The 18,152-nt window shown below is 34.2% G+C and overlaps 2 protein-coding genes and 1 long non-coding RNA gene across 4 annotated transcripts; 1 reads left to right on the top strand and 2 right to left on the bottom strand.

The window, feature by feature from the left end:
- Nucleotides 1-573: 573 nt before the first annotated feature.
- LOC149735359 (uncharacterized) lies at nt 574-12,654 on the bottom strand. 2 transcript variants are annotated; one of them, XM_089878951.1, is made up of 15 exons: nt 12,517-12,654; nt 12,009-12,174; nt 11,420-11,481; nt 10,834-11,092; nt 10,132-10,434; nt 9,661-9,791; nt 8,979-9,074; nt 5,021-5,125; nt 4,674-4,724; nt 4,225-4,326; nt 3,599-3,610; nt 3,200-3,298; nt 2,771-2,857; nt 2,011-2,490; nt 574-1,668 (listed from the first exon to the last, which is right to left on the bottom strand). In XM_089878951.1, exons 2-12 carry the CDS (start codon nt 12,124-12,126, stop codon nt 3,257-3,259), a joined length of 1,281 nt encoding a protein of 426 aa, XP_089735077.1. In that variant the 5' UTR covers nt 12,127-12,174; nt 12,517-12,654; the 3' UTR covers nt 574-1,668; nt 2,011-2,490; nt 2,771-2,857; nt 3,200-3,256. The 2 variants fall into 2 exon arrangements, with proteins under 2 accessions (XP_089735077.1, XP_089735078.1); XM_089878952.1 differs by lacking the exons at nt 8,979-9,074; nt 12,517-12,654 and having other exon boundaries at nt 12,009-12,482.
- Nucleotides 8,962-13,810, top strand: LOC149735358 (uncharacterized). Its single transcript, XR_016385094.1, has 4 exons — nt 8,962-9,103; nt 9,671-10,395; nt 10,843-11,095; nt 13,670-13,810. It is a non-coding gene; the product is annotated as an uncharacterized LOC149735358 (long non-coding RNA).
- LOC149735357 (arylsulfatase I-like) lies at nt 12,942-18,019 on the bottom strand. The gene is made up of 10 exons (XM_089878941.1): nt 17,326-18,019; nt 16,944-17,026; nt 16,318-16,504; nt 15,400-15,584; nt 14,882-14,979; nt 14,511-14,620; nt 13,880-14,141; nt 13,632-13,783; nt 13,307-13,446; nt 12,942-13,183 (listed from the first exon to the last, which is right to left on the bottom strand). The coding sequence occupies exons 1-10, from the start codon at nt 17,516-17,518 to the stop codon at nt 13,055-13,057; spliced, it is 1,539 nt and encodes a 512-aa protein (XP_089735067.1). The 5' UTR covers nt 17,519-18,019; the 3' UTR covers nt 12,942-13,054.
- Nucleotides 18,020-18,152: the final 133 nt, after the last annotated feature.

The following is an 18,152-nucleotide window of genomic DNA, read 5'->3' as shown; positions in this document are numbered from 1 at the left end:
GGGTATTATGTGCTAAATGTGTCCCGTTTTCCCCCACCCTACTATACAACACACAACTGTAAGTGAACCACTTTATTTATAAGCTAACCTTTCACGATCATTTGTTCAGATCCAAACAGCAACTCTGTAAAACAGAAACGAGCATTAAGTTAAATCTAAATAAAACACGTTGTTTTATCACGGTATAAAATACAGCATAAATTACCGTAATCCCCGTAGGCCTACTGAATTTAAACACATTTTCGCTGGATGTGGAATTGCTGGAGCAATGTTGGTTAGATTATTATTTTTGTGGTTAGTAAAGTGGCACAACCTTTCACCAAAATGCCAAAACTAAAACGCAGGCTACAAAAAAAAATAACATGGTCTTACCGCAGCGGGAATCAAACCCGTAATCTCAGCTGTTAGTTTGGCTTCACATGCAAACCTCCGAACATGCCGGCGACGAATCACTTTGATTCATAAAGAAGTGGGTACATACGGAGCAGTAGGCAGGGCAGAGCACACCAGAAAATGAAAAGCGCAAAATTTAGGCGTTGCCCGCACGATTGAAAATGACAAACCAAACATAAATAACTGCAACATGAACTGTTTTGATTGAATGCGGTGAAAACAAAGTGAATGCAAAAACATGTTGTACGTGACACTGAATATGTGCATTTGGTATGATACAAAAGGACAAAAAGAAAAACTATTTATAGACAAGAAAACACTAGCGTACCAACACATTATATCTCAGTTACTCTGTGATTCACACTGTGCATTGTAGAATGGCTATGAAAAAAACAAAGTACATGCTACGGTAACAATGCATCGTGCTCATGTTAATGCATGATGGTGATGTCATCAGTTATGACGTCTTATCTTACACTGATATAGTAAAAAATAAAACACTATACAAACAGTAATTATATGCAGCAAATAAAAAAGAATTTTTGCAAAATTAAAAGTTATGTTAGTGAGCCACCATGTTAAGATATTTGCAACAAAAATATCTTTTGATTGGAGCGCTATTGTCAGCCGCATTAAAGCAACCATTAATGCATAATCATAGGGTGAGAAAATTATAATATAGTTAGCAATTATAAGTGTTAGTTTTTAGGACCAGCAGGCTTCCACATCTTAGTATGATTTATGTAAGCTTTATTGGTGGGAAGAGGAACCACTTCCCCACTATTCCCATTATCGTGGCCGTTTTTACCGTGATCGTTTTTATCGTGCCCGTTTTTAGATTTTCTCATAGACGTTTTCCGTTTTCCCATACCAAAACTTGTTAAAACTGAATTTTTGCGCGAGAGTTTTGTCCCCTTGTGCGCCCCATTACCCGCGGACTCTTTTCTCTCGGTTGAGATGGGAGCGGGGGCATGGGTTCAAGGCAATCTGCCTCCTCACCCCTATCTGGCTCTTTCCACGCAATATCCTTTTGTGATAGCATATCCTGTGTGGCGTGTGACACAGTATGGCCATGACATGTGCCAGCAAATATGTGGCGCTTCCACCGAGCCACACCACCAGCACTTAACACAGCACGCGATGATACCACACCATGCTTAGATACATGTTGTGGGGTGGATAGAGGAGGCTTACTTTGAAGGGGGAGGGACATATCTAGCTTGAGGTAGTGTATGGGAAGTCGACCGCTGAAGTCTCTCATCTTTGGATTTGCATCTGAAGGAGAAAAATTTAAATAATATAGTATTGAATATTGATAAAAATAGAAATAAATAAGTTACTTTGGTAAGTTATGGACCGGGACATTTCAGTTAATTCATTTGCTGACTATAACAAGACTTGCTTAACCTATACTGCAGTTTCACAGAAAATCAACCTAATTTTGTTGTAAAGGGAATATTGCACACTTTTTATTACGTTATTTTTTCTGGTAAATACAATTTGCTTTACATTGTACCCACAGAAGGGGCATTAGTGTATTATATGATATGAAAACACAACTAATAAGGTATTTGATAGAGTAGTTTAATGTTTATCAATATAAACAATAAATCAAACCATGTTGAAGAAGTGAAATGATAATATCTTCGTGTCCATTCATGGCAGCCAGATGTAGTGGTGTATAACCCTGTAATGTGGAATATCTACTTTACACTATAAGCAAAATAAAGCAGTGTTTTCATTTTCATGCAGTGATGATTTGGTTATGGGATTGATTTATATTTGTAGTCATTTTTACCATAATAAATTATTAAAAATGAACTGCAGCTATTGGTACCAGGCATAATGCAATGCTTGAAATTTGCTTTTTTGCTTAAGACAGCAACTTTTTTAACCTGATAAAGTTTTACGGCCCACAACACTGGAGAAATAAAGTTAACTTTTTTATCAGAAGAGCAATTTTCAAGTATTAACAATGTGGCACAATTGCATTAAAAATAAACTTTAAAAACAGTATAACCACTTAAGTAGAATATCTTAAACATTTTAACCATAATGCAAATATTGTTTTTTAAAGCAAACCCGACTTACCCCGTTCTTTTCCATTTAACATGAAAGAAAAAGACAAAGTTAGTAATTTGAACATATTTTACAAAGCATGATATGTAGCAGAATGATGAAAGATGGGACACCTTTAGCAGATAATATCCAAATATTGTGATCGTGTTTTAAACAATTACCAATGTGAAGTCGTGATGATACAGTTTATAATTGTTCAAATGTTCTTTGTTTGCTACCAAAGAAAACAGAATGAAAATGTGTCTCATCTTCCCCCACCCTACTATATAACAAAAGTTTTTTTAATTATATGACTTACCGATTTAACGTTAACCTCAACTTTAAGATCAAGCAGCATATGCAGCATGTCCTTATTTCCCTTCTTGGCTGCCCAATGTAATGCAGTCTGTAAAATAAAGCAAGTATTAATAATAGGTAGCGATGCAACAACAGTTGCTATAAACATGGGTGTTCTGTTTCACACACCTCCACCCGTTGGCAAGGAATTGCCTATGTTATTGGGAATTTTTTGTATGGTTGACAATTTTGAAAAAAAGACAACCTATTAGGAACCACTGGGTTGGCGCAATAAAAGTAAATAAAATTTAAAGGAATAAAAACAATGAAAGTATTTCGCCAAAAGATATATACACGTTCACAATGGTGGATTTTATTTACTTAAATTTTGAAAGTTGTGTACACTAAAGAGTATGCGAGAAAGATGAAAAATAAATAAATAAAAACTTACATACTGTTGTCCCAACAAGATGCACACATTAGAGAAAACATGGAAAAAAGATAATAATTAATATTTAAAATTTAGACACAGAGCAAAATAACTTACGCCCTGTAGATGTTGATCGTGGAGAGATGAGAGAAGACATGGAAAAACAAGTAAATGCAAATAAATGGCTAATTAATTTTATACTTTCATTACCAATAATGGATTGGGTGTTGAAATTTAAAATTATACAAATATTTGGTAAATTATTGGATTTTGATTGAAAGTTTTAATAAGATGTTCTATATTATAATGGGGTCTAAACATAATAAATAACATTAAACTATAAAAAGTTAAGCACAATTATTACAGTTACAAATAAAGAAATGTCGTCCTTAGCCCAAAAGTTACCACATGTTTACTTACCGAGATGAAATCCTGCAAAACAGAAAAAAAATTGTTGTTGGAATTAGTACAGTAACACATTAAGTGAAACAAAATATGGTCTAAAATAAATAGAATATGGAAGTTTAGTATCTTAACCTTTCAAAACTGCCAGACTGGTAAAAACATCAAAAATTCTGTTATAGACCAGTAAATATCAAAGGCAAGATTAATTACGCAAGTGTGTAAAAAAGTTAAATTATGATGATAAAATTGAAATATTGTTTTTAATTCATTCATTACCTCTTGGTACACTGCTACAATATACAGGACAACATATAATTATGTCTACATAAGCAAACAGAGAAACAACTATGAAAAGGGCACCGGCACTGGTTTGATGATCATTAATTAAATAATCACTGGTTTAGTGAATTCTTATACCATGGGTTTAAACAATATGTAATTCTTGGGCGAAATATATCTATAAAATGAAAAGTTGTATGAATACAACATGGAAAAAGCTACTATGCAGAGCAAGCCTTGTAGCAAGGATTTTCAATTTTAAAAACCCTATTACAACAATTTAATCTATTTGCCAAACTTTGCATAACTCAAGTTTAATTGAATCATCAAGTATCATCAAATCCACAGCTTAATGAGCTTACCTTTTTTTCCAGCAATGTAGAATCATTGTCCAACAATTTCCTCATTTCCACCATATCTCCTTGACATGATTTTAACATCCACGCTTTTTCATTCGCGCTTAACTGGGAGGTGAATGTGGTTTAGGAAACATTCCTAGCTATCATCACAGCGTGCCTGCTATTCTGACGTGGCTTAGAACGTCACAGGCAACAGTGAAAGGCAAAAGCTATGTTTAGCACATCGAAGAATCATATTAGGTCACGGCAAAAAATGCATTGTGTTTTAATTTTAAGATTAAATGTTATACTTTAATTCTTAGAATCACATTACATTGATTACAATAAACACCTTTTTCTTTGAATTAAAGCACAAAAAAAACAAGCAAAAAAATGAAAACAAACAAAACAATGACAGTGCCATTTAATATATCAAATCTGTTTCAAAACTCAAACTTTAACAATGCACTTACAGATACAGAGACTGGATATCTGTCATATTCATCATCTTGCTCATTTTCACCCTGTATTAAAATATATCTATAAACGATGATATAAATAATTAGAACAATATATGAATGATTTTGTGTGTTTTATTTTCCCAAGTTTAAAATTCGAATATGGAAACTTGAAAAGCAAAAAAGAATTCCATATCTTATACATATATCATAACTATAAGTACAATTTATATACAAAGTAACTAATGTTATCATACGGAAAATGCAAAAAATGCTTGTACATCGTATTGCCTCAGTACACAAGATTTGATATTTGTGAAACAGACAGATACATGTACAGTGTATGTTGCATCTAAACCCACCCGACTGTCCATGGATTTCTCCGACACAGACGTTGTGTCTTCTCCATTTTTTGGTTTGCTCTGGAAATTCTGTCGGGCTCTTTCTACTGAACCCGTGTAACTCGTCTGCAATTAAATAGGAAATGAATTAACAAAATATAATTTTACTAGATACACACATTTCTATACCATATTTTATAAATCAATTAGTAATTACACGTCAATTTTAATTTGTCATTTTGATTGGCGCTACAACATAAAATAAAATTTTATTGGTTACATTTATTCCAAAAAAGGTAAATTTTTGTGCTGGTGCATAACATTCAACGTTTATAACATACCATTTACAAAAACACCATTTAATTTGATAATAAATTATGATATATACCCAACAGTGTCGGACACAAGTAAAGTTAAAAGCATTAGCAAAATGTAAAGACATCTATAGTCTTGCTGTTACAACTGGTTTTATTATAGGAATTGTTTTGGTATTTAATGGAGAGCTAAGTAAACACAGCCCCATCCCTCCACTTCAGACATTCTTTGTGAGTTTTAACTTTGTTTTTACCAAAACTGAATTCAGAACTTGATCGTAAAATCAACAACATTGAAGAAAACAACAAAATGGTCGCTTAAGGATTAAAAAAATCCTGATTTTTTTGCATTGAAGTAATGGAAAGTTACAAACCACACATGGGATATAAATCCTATTTTGTTTTCTAAAGCAAGTATTAAGATCATATTTCAAACAGGAAATAATTACGAAAGAACATCTGCTGTAACTTGGGTATAATTGATACTTTGGTGCATTGCTTTATATACAGATCATTATGCATGCTGTGTAAACCACCAAATGTGTAAAGACATGAAAGAAACTTTTAATAAAAATCCTTTATCCTACCATATTGTACTACATTCCATGCATAATGAGTTATAGCAGGTTTTATTCTCCGGAACATAAGATTAGTAGAAAAAGTAAAACAGTTATTCATAAATATAATCCGGCAGCTTTTACTTACTGAGCGTATTTGACTGCGAGGTCGCAAGAGCAATCTCTCGTCAGAGGAAAGTCTCATACGAGCACTGTTGCTCCTCATACGAACCCCTAACTCCACCCCCAACCCATTTCTATGAGCAGAGGGGTGTTCTACAACTAGGCTGTCCATTCTATTACATCTGGTCACAGGTAACTAGCAATTGGTGTGAGTGGCCTTCAGGCAAGTCATATAACTACACTGTCAAGTTGATTTCAGTATCATATCTGTACATAAAGCATGGTGTGTTTATAGAATAGTACAACTCATGTTACTAGCTGAGAATATACCTCCATCCACTCTTTCCACTTCAATTAACTTGAAAAATGCAAAAAAAAACATGCGTACAAGAACACGCATGACATTTAAAATACATTTAAAAAATGTCATGGCACAAATAAACTCAAAACACAAACACCACTAAAACATAACCAATCAAGTAAAACTTTTGGTCTAGAACTCGCATTAAAATTTCTATTCTAACCCACTCTGAAACGCATGTAACCGTGTCTGTAACACAGAACGCACGGGCGGAATTACCCTCCCACATGACTGCCAAGCCTACACAGCTGATCCATAAAAACAGTGACGAATAACTAGCAAGGCAGCGGTGCTTGCCTGACTACCACTTGAGTCAAGTGCAATAACGAAGCACTTTTAAGATCAAATTACAGACTTGCAAAAGGACGAATGCCTCTGGCAGCTTTTTCTGTTGCTGGCTTGTTTTGATTTCAGCATCAAGCGTGGGTATGGCAGAATAATCTGTTTAATCCTGTCATTTAATCCATACGAGAGAAAAAATTACCCAAAAATCATAGCTAAATCGATGATAATTTTATTAAAACTCCTGTGTAACATTCTAAATGAAGCTAAAGTAAGGTTCGACTGAATGATGCAATGTAGATATTATTTTATAATTTAGACAGAATATTTACATGAAAAAAGAATAGCGGCAGTTTCCCTATTGGCAGTAGCTTACGAAATAAAAACAATTCAAACTAATAAATCTCAGTTTTACTACATTTTCATTAACAACAGAAAGTAGCCAGTTAAAAGTAATTCATTACAATAATTAAACCTCGTAAACAAACAGTGCAACCTATCAACAAACAAAACCACACAAATGATAGTAAGACATTCTAACCACAAACCTCGCTAAAATAAACTAAGCATTCCAAAGGGGCACGCGTAGACATACATGGTTAAATTGACAACAATGACTCAAATAAACCAGGCTTTGTCACCTTGTCAGCATACAAAATTTTGATCATATTGCCAATATCAAAATTTGATAAATTTATACCAAGGAAAGAGAAGAGAATTTATCTTGTTCAAATTTACACATATGGCTATTGTTTACTTAGGATTTAAAATTAACGATTTTTAATAAATTTTCGGATTTTTGAAAATCTATCATACATTAATTACAAAAAATAAAATAAAAGCGACCTTGTTTTATCTACTCAGAACAAAAGAATAAATAGCTAAAAACAACATTTAATACAATTTACAAAACTGTCAAATTCACTTTCTGAGTTGACTCTGTATGGTTATTCTAATACCCTAAACAAGCTGCAGTCTAACATACCTCTAAGGCAGAACAACAGTTAAGCAGCAATGAAGCAACATGAATATTCACCAAATGAAAGGTCATGCTTTTATTGGTATGCCCTATAATGCTAAGTAACCGTTCCTGGTAGAAATCAAGTCGCGACTACACAGAACATAATGACATTAGGTTGGCAGGAAACAAGTGTTTCATTTCGCAAATTGTATCACGATTAATTATAAACTGCCAAACTGAGCTAACTGCTGCACATGATCAGTATGTGATGCAAACTTTTAGCAGTAAGCAGTACACATATTAACACAACATTTGATATTAAACTGGAAGTGATACTTAATAAAGCAGGCTTAAGGCAGATGAGATAATAATGTCAATCTTAATACAGTATCTACGCACAGCTGTTGCTCTAACTGTCAACCAGCGCTGACAAACGTTTATACGTTAGGTGAATTGCGTCTCTCCAGTTCTATGAAATAAACGCAAAAAACGGAGAGGTTTTATTAAAAAATACAAACACACGCTTTCTCTGGATTGTGACAACATGACTGACTGGATTTAAATCATTTGAAAATAACTGCACTAAAAACTAAACTGTATTGACTACTGCGACTGTTTAGCGTAGTACCACACAGGGTTTTAGCATTGCAATTTATAGCACTCCTACAGATTATATTAAAAGAATACAAATAGTGACTCATTGTGATTAAGAACAATGCTATTCACCATTTCCGAATCTATATTATGCCTAATTAAGATGGCAGCTCTGTGTACAAGAGTATGATGAATCACATCTAATTCAGTCCGTGGTGTGCAATAGTACAGCGTAGACAGCGTTAGATGAAAAAGTGCGAGATTGCTTGATTAGTTTACGATGTTTACAGCTTTTACTATCAATGTACTTAACCTAACATTGTCAATCATTAAATTATCTTTGTAGATAGGTTCAGGTGTGGGTGAATGTAATTGTGGTGAAGAAACAGTGTAGAAGGTAGAAAAAGTGTCAGAATGCAAAATATATGGGCAAGTAACAGCCATTGCTATGTTTCATTTTATATGAAAATCAGAACACAGCAATTTAAGTGACTCAGTGAAAGATTTTGTGCACTTATGAAACAGGTTGAACCTTGAGGAATATTTAGAATACCCTGTTATTCCTGTTATAAGTTTACTCAAGAAGCTGAGTTTATAGAGAATATTATATTTTATACTAGAAATTGCAGAAAAATTAGGTATGATATTGCACACTTTTGCACAATGTATATAACATTTTCCATGCAGGATGAATTGCCTAACCAGGTTTGGCTGTAGGTTGGCTACCCATGATCTAACACCTCATGATACAAAACTAACATATATGTGTAATAAGAAATAGTTGTACCTGCATAACACTTGCTGGTCTTGCACGACTTATCCTTCCTTGTTCACCAGAGTTTTGTAAAGCTGCTTTCACCCTTTCAATTGAATTTGGAGCACGCTGGAAACAAAGTTAGTTCACTTATTCTGGTGAGTTTACTAAAGAAGTTTATCATTGTTCCCAAATTAACAAACTCAATCCGTAGTATAGCTAAAAACATTTAAAAATTTACATGATACGCATTCCGGTGTCTACGAAACTTTTTGCCCTACAGTCTAAAACAAGATTAGGTTAAATTAATAGCGAAGCTTTGGCCACATTATTTCTAAAACTGAATATTATATTTGAAAATTACATTCATTGTCTCAAATACACCATAAAAAACATTTTACTCTGATGGTCGCGACCTGAATAGGAAATCAAAATACATTGCCATAAATCCCATAATAAACATATTGCCCCAAAAGGTGTTTCATAAATTATACAATTACACGACATACTATAATGTTATTTTTAAGTTAGTTAAATAACACATAGTTTTAAGAAAATAGAAGTAAATGTACACCAGAAACAGAAAATTATATTGTAGTCTAAATTTAGAACTAACTTAAAATCAATTTAAACCGGTAAGGAAAATAATTTAAGAAATATAAATGTATGAATATGATATACATACTACATAATATATCAAACAAATTATCTTTACGTGTTCCAAGCTTGGAGATGGTGGAACATTTTCCTTGCGTTCTTTTTTCTTTCTTCGAGGAGCGTTGGGCACAGCAAACTCACTGTCACCGGGGGGAGCTACAGAGACTGCTGAAGGCTTTACATTGGTATCTAAAAAATAAATATTTAAAGTTAGGAAACTATTACCAGTACCACTAATACCAAACTTACTATTTAAACAGACTTAATGCTACATCTTAGTTGATTTGGTAAACACACATTGTAAATTTAAAAAAAAAATATGGTTTAAAAATTATGGTAAATGACTGCTCCAAAATTATAATTTTTTCTATATGCAAAGTTCGTAGAACAAGAATTTGAAAATAACGCTAACAAAATCTCCCTATTTTTTTGTTGCAAAAGAACAGTTTCTTAAAAACATACAAAAAAATGGTGTAATAAACATAGAAATATTCAACTTCAAAGTTGTAAACAACAACACCAAGCTTACCCAAAGTATCCGCACTTTTATGCTTCTTCATATCAACAGGGTTTTCCACTTTTCCTTCTTCTTTATGCTTATGTTTTTCCTTATGTGGCGATCCATGATGAGAATCAACTGACGACTTTTTCTCCCTGGACTTGCGGCTTGAAGTACTTCCCTCACGGGGGATTAAACCGGTGCTCTTATGGTGTTCAGGCGTGGATCTGTTTGATTTGTGGTGTTTGTGTCTTGGGGAGTCGTGTGCTTTTTGTGGCGAACCATCAGCAAATGGTACGTCTTGTGTTGGATTGTAACTGTTGTTAAGATCACCTGAAAATAATTGTTTCATGAAAATTTAAACCCCCTTTATACGAAAGGTATATTACGTTTATGTTAATAAGCCTATTCTTTAAATTGAGTTCTTTAGTTGTTAAACATAATAGCTATAATTTGTTAGCAACCGATTGGCCTCTGTTTTATAAATAGCATCTGTTGATGATTTAAAATACTTTTACATCACGCTGTTAATTTAATATTATTATATATTAAAATTTATATATATTTATATATATATGTTTTTTACTGTACTTGTCTTAAAGAAACAAAACACCAGAATAAAAAGATGTAAACATTTTATTAAACAATAAGCAAAAATTTATGAAGCTAAAACTTTGGCATGTAGTAATACAACTCTATATTTAAAGGAAGTTTAAGAAACTCGGTATTCACCTTTTTCAGGAGATTCTGGATTATGATGAGCCTTTGAACCAGATTTCCATGCAATCTCTGGGGTTTTCTGTTGCCTAGCAACCTCAGATGAGTGTTGCTTAGCAACCCCTGCATCTTTTGCCTTGACAACTTCAGCAGCTGGCGCTGCTGGTTGCTTGGCAGCCTCAGGTGGGGGAACATTTGCATCACTCGCGACGGAGGACCTTGATGAGGAAGACGGAGATCGATATTTCTTCTTTAACTGAACGTATTTCTCTCCCTGGTGAGTTGAATACATAAAACAGATTAATCTAAATTTGATTGGTAAAGAATTGTTTAAAACACAAAGTAAGTGGCAATAATAGTATTATACAAGTTTTTTTCAGTTGCTACTGCTCAAATTATGGATGATTAAAAAATGCATTGCATTAATCTCCCTAAATTACATTATAATATTACTTGTCCCAAACCAAAAAATAAAATTATTCAGGTAAAGTTTTTAAACAAGACTATATATATATTTTACAAAATCTAGATCTTGTTATCATTGTCACACCACTCATACTGTTATACATACATGTACTTTTCAAACAAATAGTTCACATACATTTTCAGTTTTCACCACGGCTACTGTATTCACACATTCCTTGAATTGCTGACGAGCTGCATCTATAATATTAACATTATTAAATATTGTAACGTATATTCAAACTGATACAAAATAACAAACAACTTTTAACAATCCGGAATACAATTTAAATAAAAGGACATTTTCCTTCATTAATCAACATTGAAAAGTTTTGTGTGTTGGCGAATGTTAATGAAGTTTAAGAACCATGGTGAAACACACCGGATGAAAAAGTAATAGTAGCTGTGTAGAAAAAATATTATTTATGGAGATTTTGTCACGTTTATTTAGGCTTACTGTGACAGTAATAATACTCAATCACCTGTGTGCAAATATTATGTCTACAAACAACTGAAATTGTTCCACTTACACAACAAAACATAACTTTGTGTCCAGGATTTATACATTCTTTTTAAATGTATACTTAAAAAGAAATGAACCTGGCACTAAAGTCTAAAGACTGCTAGCTAATATTCCTTGTGGACCATGTTGTGGTAATCAAACCATTGATACATTAACCATAACAATATAATAACACAATACTGAGCAAAATACAAACTTCACCAACCTCTAGTTGCAGGATCATTTAAAAGCTTCTTAAAGTTTGACACAAGTGTGATGTTTTTTACTTTCCCACCATGAGATGTAATAAACTCACACACTGACTCCACACTTATCTCAGTCATAATGATGTCGCAACAAAATCCTCTAACAAAAGCTTGTGGTGGCCAAGACTGCAGTTAATACAACTTTGCAGGCTTTTAGGTTTTGTTTCACAGAAGTCAAAATTTAACACACAGAGGTTGTGCCAATATATAATTACTATAGGCCTATACCAAACTTCTGCTTGTACATAAATTGAGACACAAGCGAGATATATTACAGAATAATAGAATAGCTTATATACAGAGTGGTAATGAAAATACTAAACCCGAACTGAATTGCATTGCTCAATCTAGAATATAGATATTTTAAAGTCATACCAATTTAGACTGATATTAGAAAAAATGTACATGTGTTAAAAGACTGCTGTAAAGGCATTAAAACATAAACTATGGTATTTTATATTAATTTACCTCACAAATAAACTTGGTGCAAATTTCCAAAAGTTATTAATTTTGGGAGTAACCAAACAACGACGGGGATTTTTTATCAGCTGACATGACGTAATAAAGTTCAAAACGGATGAGACCTACTACACACCATGTAAAATTGCAAAACGTACACGCCTCGCGTTAATAGGTTTAAAATGTATATTTTACGTATTTAAAATACAAATCTACATCACCGAAAACTTTAGCAGAGTGTCCTACCGCTGTTGTACTTAGCCAGAAGTGCCACGCATTTTGCGGGAAAACCTTTAAACTTTTAATATTTGTATTGAATGAATGAATGTAACTTACTTCATCTTCGCGTGGCCGGAACACGACAGTCGTTACCACACGGGTTTATCACCTCGTGCTAGCTTACGAGTTACCATGTATGTTACTTTGTCATTATACCCGTTTTTAATACGTTTATTGGAACTAAGTTAAAAGTGGTGCAACAGCAGCAATACAGTTACAACCAAATGAAAAAATAAATATTTTCCAAATGTCATTTCGTTTTTAATCATTAATTCAGCCAAGGTTGGACGAAACCATCTGTCCAGCTTAGATGTGCATTGTCGTCTGTGTTTTGGTTGATTGCAGGTGGAGCACTTAAGCTGTACTTAGCAAGACGCTCGAGCAGTTCACTAACGACCTGTTAAAATTAAAATAAAGACAAATTTAGGACGAGAATATATTTAGTCCTTGGCATGCCACAGTTTGAATCTTAGCCTACAAAACATTCATTCATAATTGTTATATTTGTTAACATACGTACAGTCGGATGTTCGTTTGAAATTTCATTCTCTTCAAGGGGATCGACGCTCAGATCAAAAAGCTGTATATTTTTTGACCCTCTCGTACCGCTTTTGGTGAAAATATCTTTCGATTCTGGCGGAGCGTACCAATCGCCGTGCCCTGCAACATTGTTGTATTACCCGTTGTGAATCTCGCTACAAAAATCAAATGATGACCCGCGATTTGGTTGCGACAGGAGTTTAGAAAAATTAAATTATGGCTTTTAGAATGTATTTATTGCTGTACTGACGTGAATCAATTATTAAACCCTTCTGCTGTTTACACTTTAAAAAATCAATTTCTACCTGGATTTCCTGTAATGAGTTTCCATTTTCTTACACAGATGGCGGCTTTTACGTTGATGTTGAATCCAGATCTCATGTCTGGAATTTCCGAGGTACGATTCATGGGATCGATCGTATGAACGATTTCGGTTCTTTGTGAACCCCTCTCACCCCTGTATAAATATATAAAAGCAGTAACACAATGGTTTGCTGTATTTGTAGAAACAAGTATAAAACAAATAAAGTTTTGCGTTTAGGCTATATATTACCGTAATGCACCCCATTGGTTCAACCCGTACAACTTATTTCTTGAGTTCCCAGATACATAAGGGCAATCAGCTGCAGCCATTATAGTAGGGTACCAATCTGTTACATGAATCAGTTCACGGTTTACGCGCTGTGCAGGGGACAGATCGCCCAAAATTTTTCCATGTACGAAGCCCACGGCTTTCACCCCACCTTCGTATAAAGTGTTTTTCGTGCCACGGTACGGCCAGTTGTTACCACCGTGTTTGACTTCGCCTCCGTTATCTGCGGTTGGGAAACAATTATCTCACGTACAACCTCTGAATTAACCTTGCAACAAAAACGTCTCATACCGTTGTTTCGGCGGAAAACCTAAACCTCTTTAAAGGCTGTAGGCTATTAACCTGATGAAGGCTACTTAAATAGGACGTTTTAAACACCAGGTAAAAAAGAGCATAGGTCTTATGAACGGGCACGTACCATTATAAAAAGATTAATCACCATCACATTATACTATTTACCAGACAAAAAGAGAGCAAAGCTCTAATGAACGGCCACGTACCGTTATAAAACGATTGATAAAGAGTATCTATAAAAATGCATCGCAAAACTGCAAACCGCGCGTTGTATTATAAACGTTTCGAGAAACTATACCTGTAGAAAATATCAACAGCGTATCCTCCCACATTCCAGCGTCTTTTAAATAGTTTGTAACATTTCGCACAGTTTCATCCAACACTGACACCATGCTAAGATATTTCATTCTGAAATGCAAGTACATGGTTATCTTATATACCATAGTGTGTTGTATAGAGCTGTGCGTTGGACGCTTTTTAATTTAAAATCAACAACAAGGGCGAAAAACTAAGTAAAATAATAACCCAATATATTTTTCTTGTATATGTCGATCAAAGAAAGATGTGCCTTGAAGGTAGGCCACCAAGTTGTCTATAAGTAAGCTTTTAAGCTTTTTGTTAGATATCTCTTCTATACCCCACGAATGTAAACCCAATATTCGATTTCACCTGTCATCGTCTTCTATATCCTTAAATGGTTCGTAGTAATGACTTGGTGCACCAAGAGGCGTGTGGGGAGTTTGTAGCGGCAAGTACAGAAACAAAGGCTGAAAATCGTAAAGGATGAAAGATGATGGCAGTAGGCTTAAATTATACGAAACTTTAACTTAATGGGCATTTTACACTTAGATCTAAATATGTTTATTTACAAGTTAAGAAAGAAAAAACATTTAGTTATATCCTTCTACTATTGCTGCGTATATGTATTCTTGAACAAGAAACGCAATTGCTTTAACCGAGTGCTCACTTAGTGGCCGTGTATATATGTTATCAGCAAATATATTGAAAACATCCCTCAATCGTATGAAACAAAACATCCGTGTGATGACGAATTATCTCGTTACGCACAGGATAAATAAGATACATCCATTCAAGTTATAATACCTTATAGAATACTTAAGCCAGTGGCGATTGGCTTACAAATCAAGAAATCACGTGTTCAGACATTTAACTTAGACATATATTACTTTAGATTGGTCGTGATGCTGAATAACGTATCTTGCCCTGGAAGCGTACACATGCGCGCTGTATTGCCCCCATGTCTCGTTGGTTGGTCCAGTGGTAGAATCGGTGAAGTCGACTCCCCCTATGTTGGAGTGTCGAGCCATGGGCAACCACTTTGACCAGTAGTTCTCGGAGCCAGCGAGAAAACCTAGTACAAGTATAGTTGTTTGTTTATTCGATAAAAGATCCTCCAAACCATGAGTAACATACTAGTAAACAGAATGATATTGTTTTTCGATCCCTGTTGATTTAAATACCAAAAATGCAAAGTATAAACTTTGACAATGATACACCTCGTGCCCGATGGATAACACATTATATATATAGTTATGCATCGGGCATAATAAAAGCTATAACAATGCGCGTCTATAAAAGCATACATTACGTTTAAATTCGATGTTCCGTATCTATACAAAATATTATTTCGTCGCTTTAAACAGGATGTTCATACATGAGTAAGCATGATTTAAAGCATGTAAGCATGATTTAAAGCACATACTGTTTGTTTATTTAAAAGCAGGATATGTTTTCATGACGCATACAAAGAGAATTGGGGTAAAACATATGGGTGTATATATATATATATAGTGGGGTGGGGGAAGATGGGACACCTTTTCATTCTATTTTCTCATCACATTTGGTAGTAAACAAAGAACATTTAAAGAATTATTAAACAGTATGCTAATGACTCCTAAAGACCGTTGTTAATTGTTTAAAACACGATTAGGATATTTGGATATTACGTGCTAAAGGTGTCCCATCTTCCCCCACTCTACTATACATCTACGCTTTTCGTGTTTGTGTACATATTGCGTTCAAAGGGGCATATATACCAATCAAACATGGTTAGACATGCTCAAAACGGTTTATTCAAAACCTACCATAAAATCCATGAAACCCTCGGTTCCATGGGGCGTATTTAGAAGATGAGAATCCCAAATGCCATTTCCCTATCATCTGTGTGTTGTAACCACAGTTGGACAACTGTTCTGGTAATAAGACATTATCTAACGGAAGACCCTCGATTTGTGTCGTGTGGATGATACCATGTGCTAAACCAATGTCGATCTGTTAGAAGTAACATGAATTACTGCTGTGGGGTGAGACAGGATATCTTTGTAGCACCTAAAATGCATTTTTATACGTCTGAAGCTTTGAATTATGTTTTATTCTGGCAGTACTGATTGGCTCTTTGTTTTATTGGCATACTAATTAATTTGCGACTAAATTCGGTATATATAGTTCTATGGGGAAAGATGGGACACCTTTAACGCATAATATCCAATATCCTGATCGAATTTTAAGGAATTAACAACAGTCAACGAAAGTCGTAAAGATACGGTTTTATAATTCTTTGAATGTTCTTTTTTTGCTGCCAATTGGGTGAGAAAATAGAATGGAAAATATCCCCTTTTCTCCACCCTACTGTATAAGGTTGCTAAACACAACATATTTGCTGGAGAATACTAAACTAAGAATAAAGAACTAAAACCAAACCCGATCTTACTCTGTTTCTCCCAGTCATTAAGGCTCCCCTGGTCGGCGAACAAACAGAATGAGTATAATAGTTTTCTAATCGAACGCCGTTTTCTGTAATATAAATTAAAATCCTAATAAAAACATTTAAACACATGTACGGTATGCGCGGGGTAGGATGTACAATGTTTTATCTCTTTTTTTTCTGCTCCACATTTGATAGTAAATAAAAGGTGTCCACATAATTATAATACTATATTCCAACGACTCCAAAAAAGCGTTGTTAGTTGTTCAAATTATGTTCAGGATATATCTTTCCCCACAGCACTATAGCGAATACACGGGGTTGGTATATATAGACACAAAGTACTAAATAAACGACCTATGGTTTAAACTTAAACCGTTTAAATAACCTGCTAATGAGTCCAGGAACGGTGTTTTCGCAGCAGACCCGTGGTTTTGCCCCCAGTAACCGACATCATTATATCCGAGATCATCAGCTAAAATAAGAACTACATGCGGTTTCTTGGTTGCTTCTGCTACAGTACCGACTACACAAATCAGTAGGAATGACGAAATTGTAGATTTGGTTGTTCTAAAAGTCATTCTAATTGATTGTGAAAACCTACTTCGTACTCTAATAAGGCTAAATGCTGTATACTGAAACTGTAGTATGTTGTCTTTTTATATTAGAGAATAACATTTAACATAAAAACAGTCTAATTACCCATGTTCTTAAGCAAACTGGTGTACAACATTAAATAAATGACCTGTCACTTTACTGGATAATAACGAAAGCAACAGTATGCACACGTATCAAAAATAGTATAGTACATTGGGGGAAAATGGGACATCTTTCATTTTGTTTTCTGGTCCCATTTGGTAATAAACAAAAAACACTCACAGTATTATAAAATCGTATCCTCACGACTCCCATAAAACGTTGTTAATAGATTAAAACACAATCAGGATATTTGAATATTTTATGCGCTAAAGTTGTCCCAAATTCCCCCATCTACTACATATACTATATGTTAAAAACCACTGATCTAACTCTAACAGTAACTACGTTGTTATAGCATCATTCTATCGGCAACACAAGCCACATATGACCTACATTACAACGATGCAAATTTTCAACGAAAAAAGTAGTTTCAAAGTGTTACAAATAATAGATTCGCTACCCGCAAACGCAACCAGTCTGTTGATAAACAGTCAAATTTGCTCGGAGCGGAAAACA

Source organism: Ciona robusta, chromosome 5 (assembly GCF_009617815.1).
Source record: "Ciona robusta chromosome 5, ASM961781v2".
Taxonomy (NCBI): Eukaryota; Metazoa; Chordata; class Ascidiacea; order Phlebobranchia; family Cionidae; genus Ciona; species Ciona robusta.
This window is presented reverse-complemented; position numbering and strand designations above follow the sequence as displayed.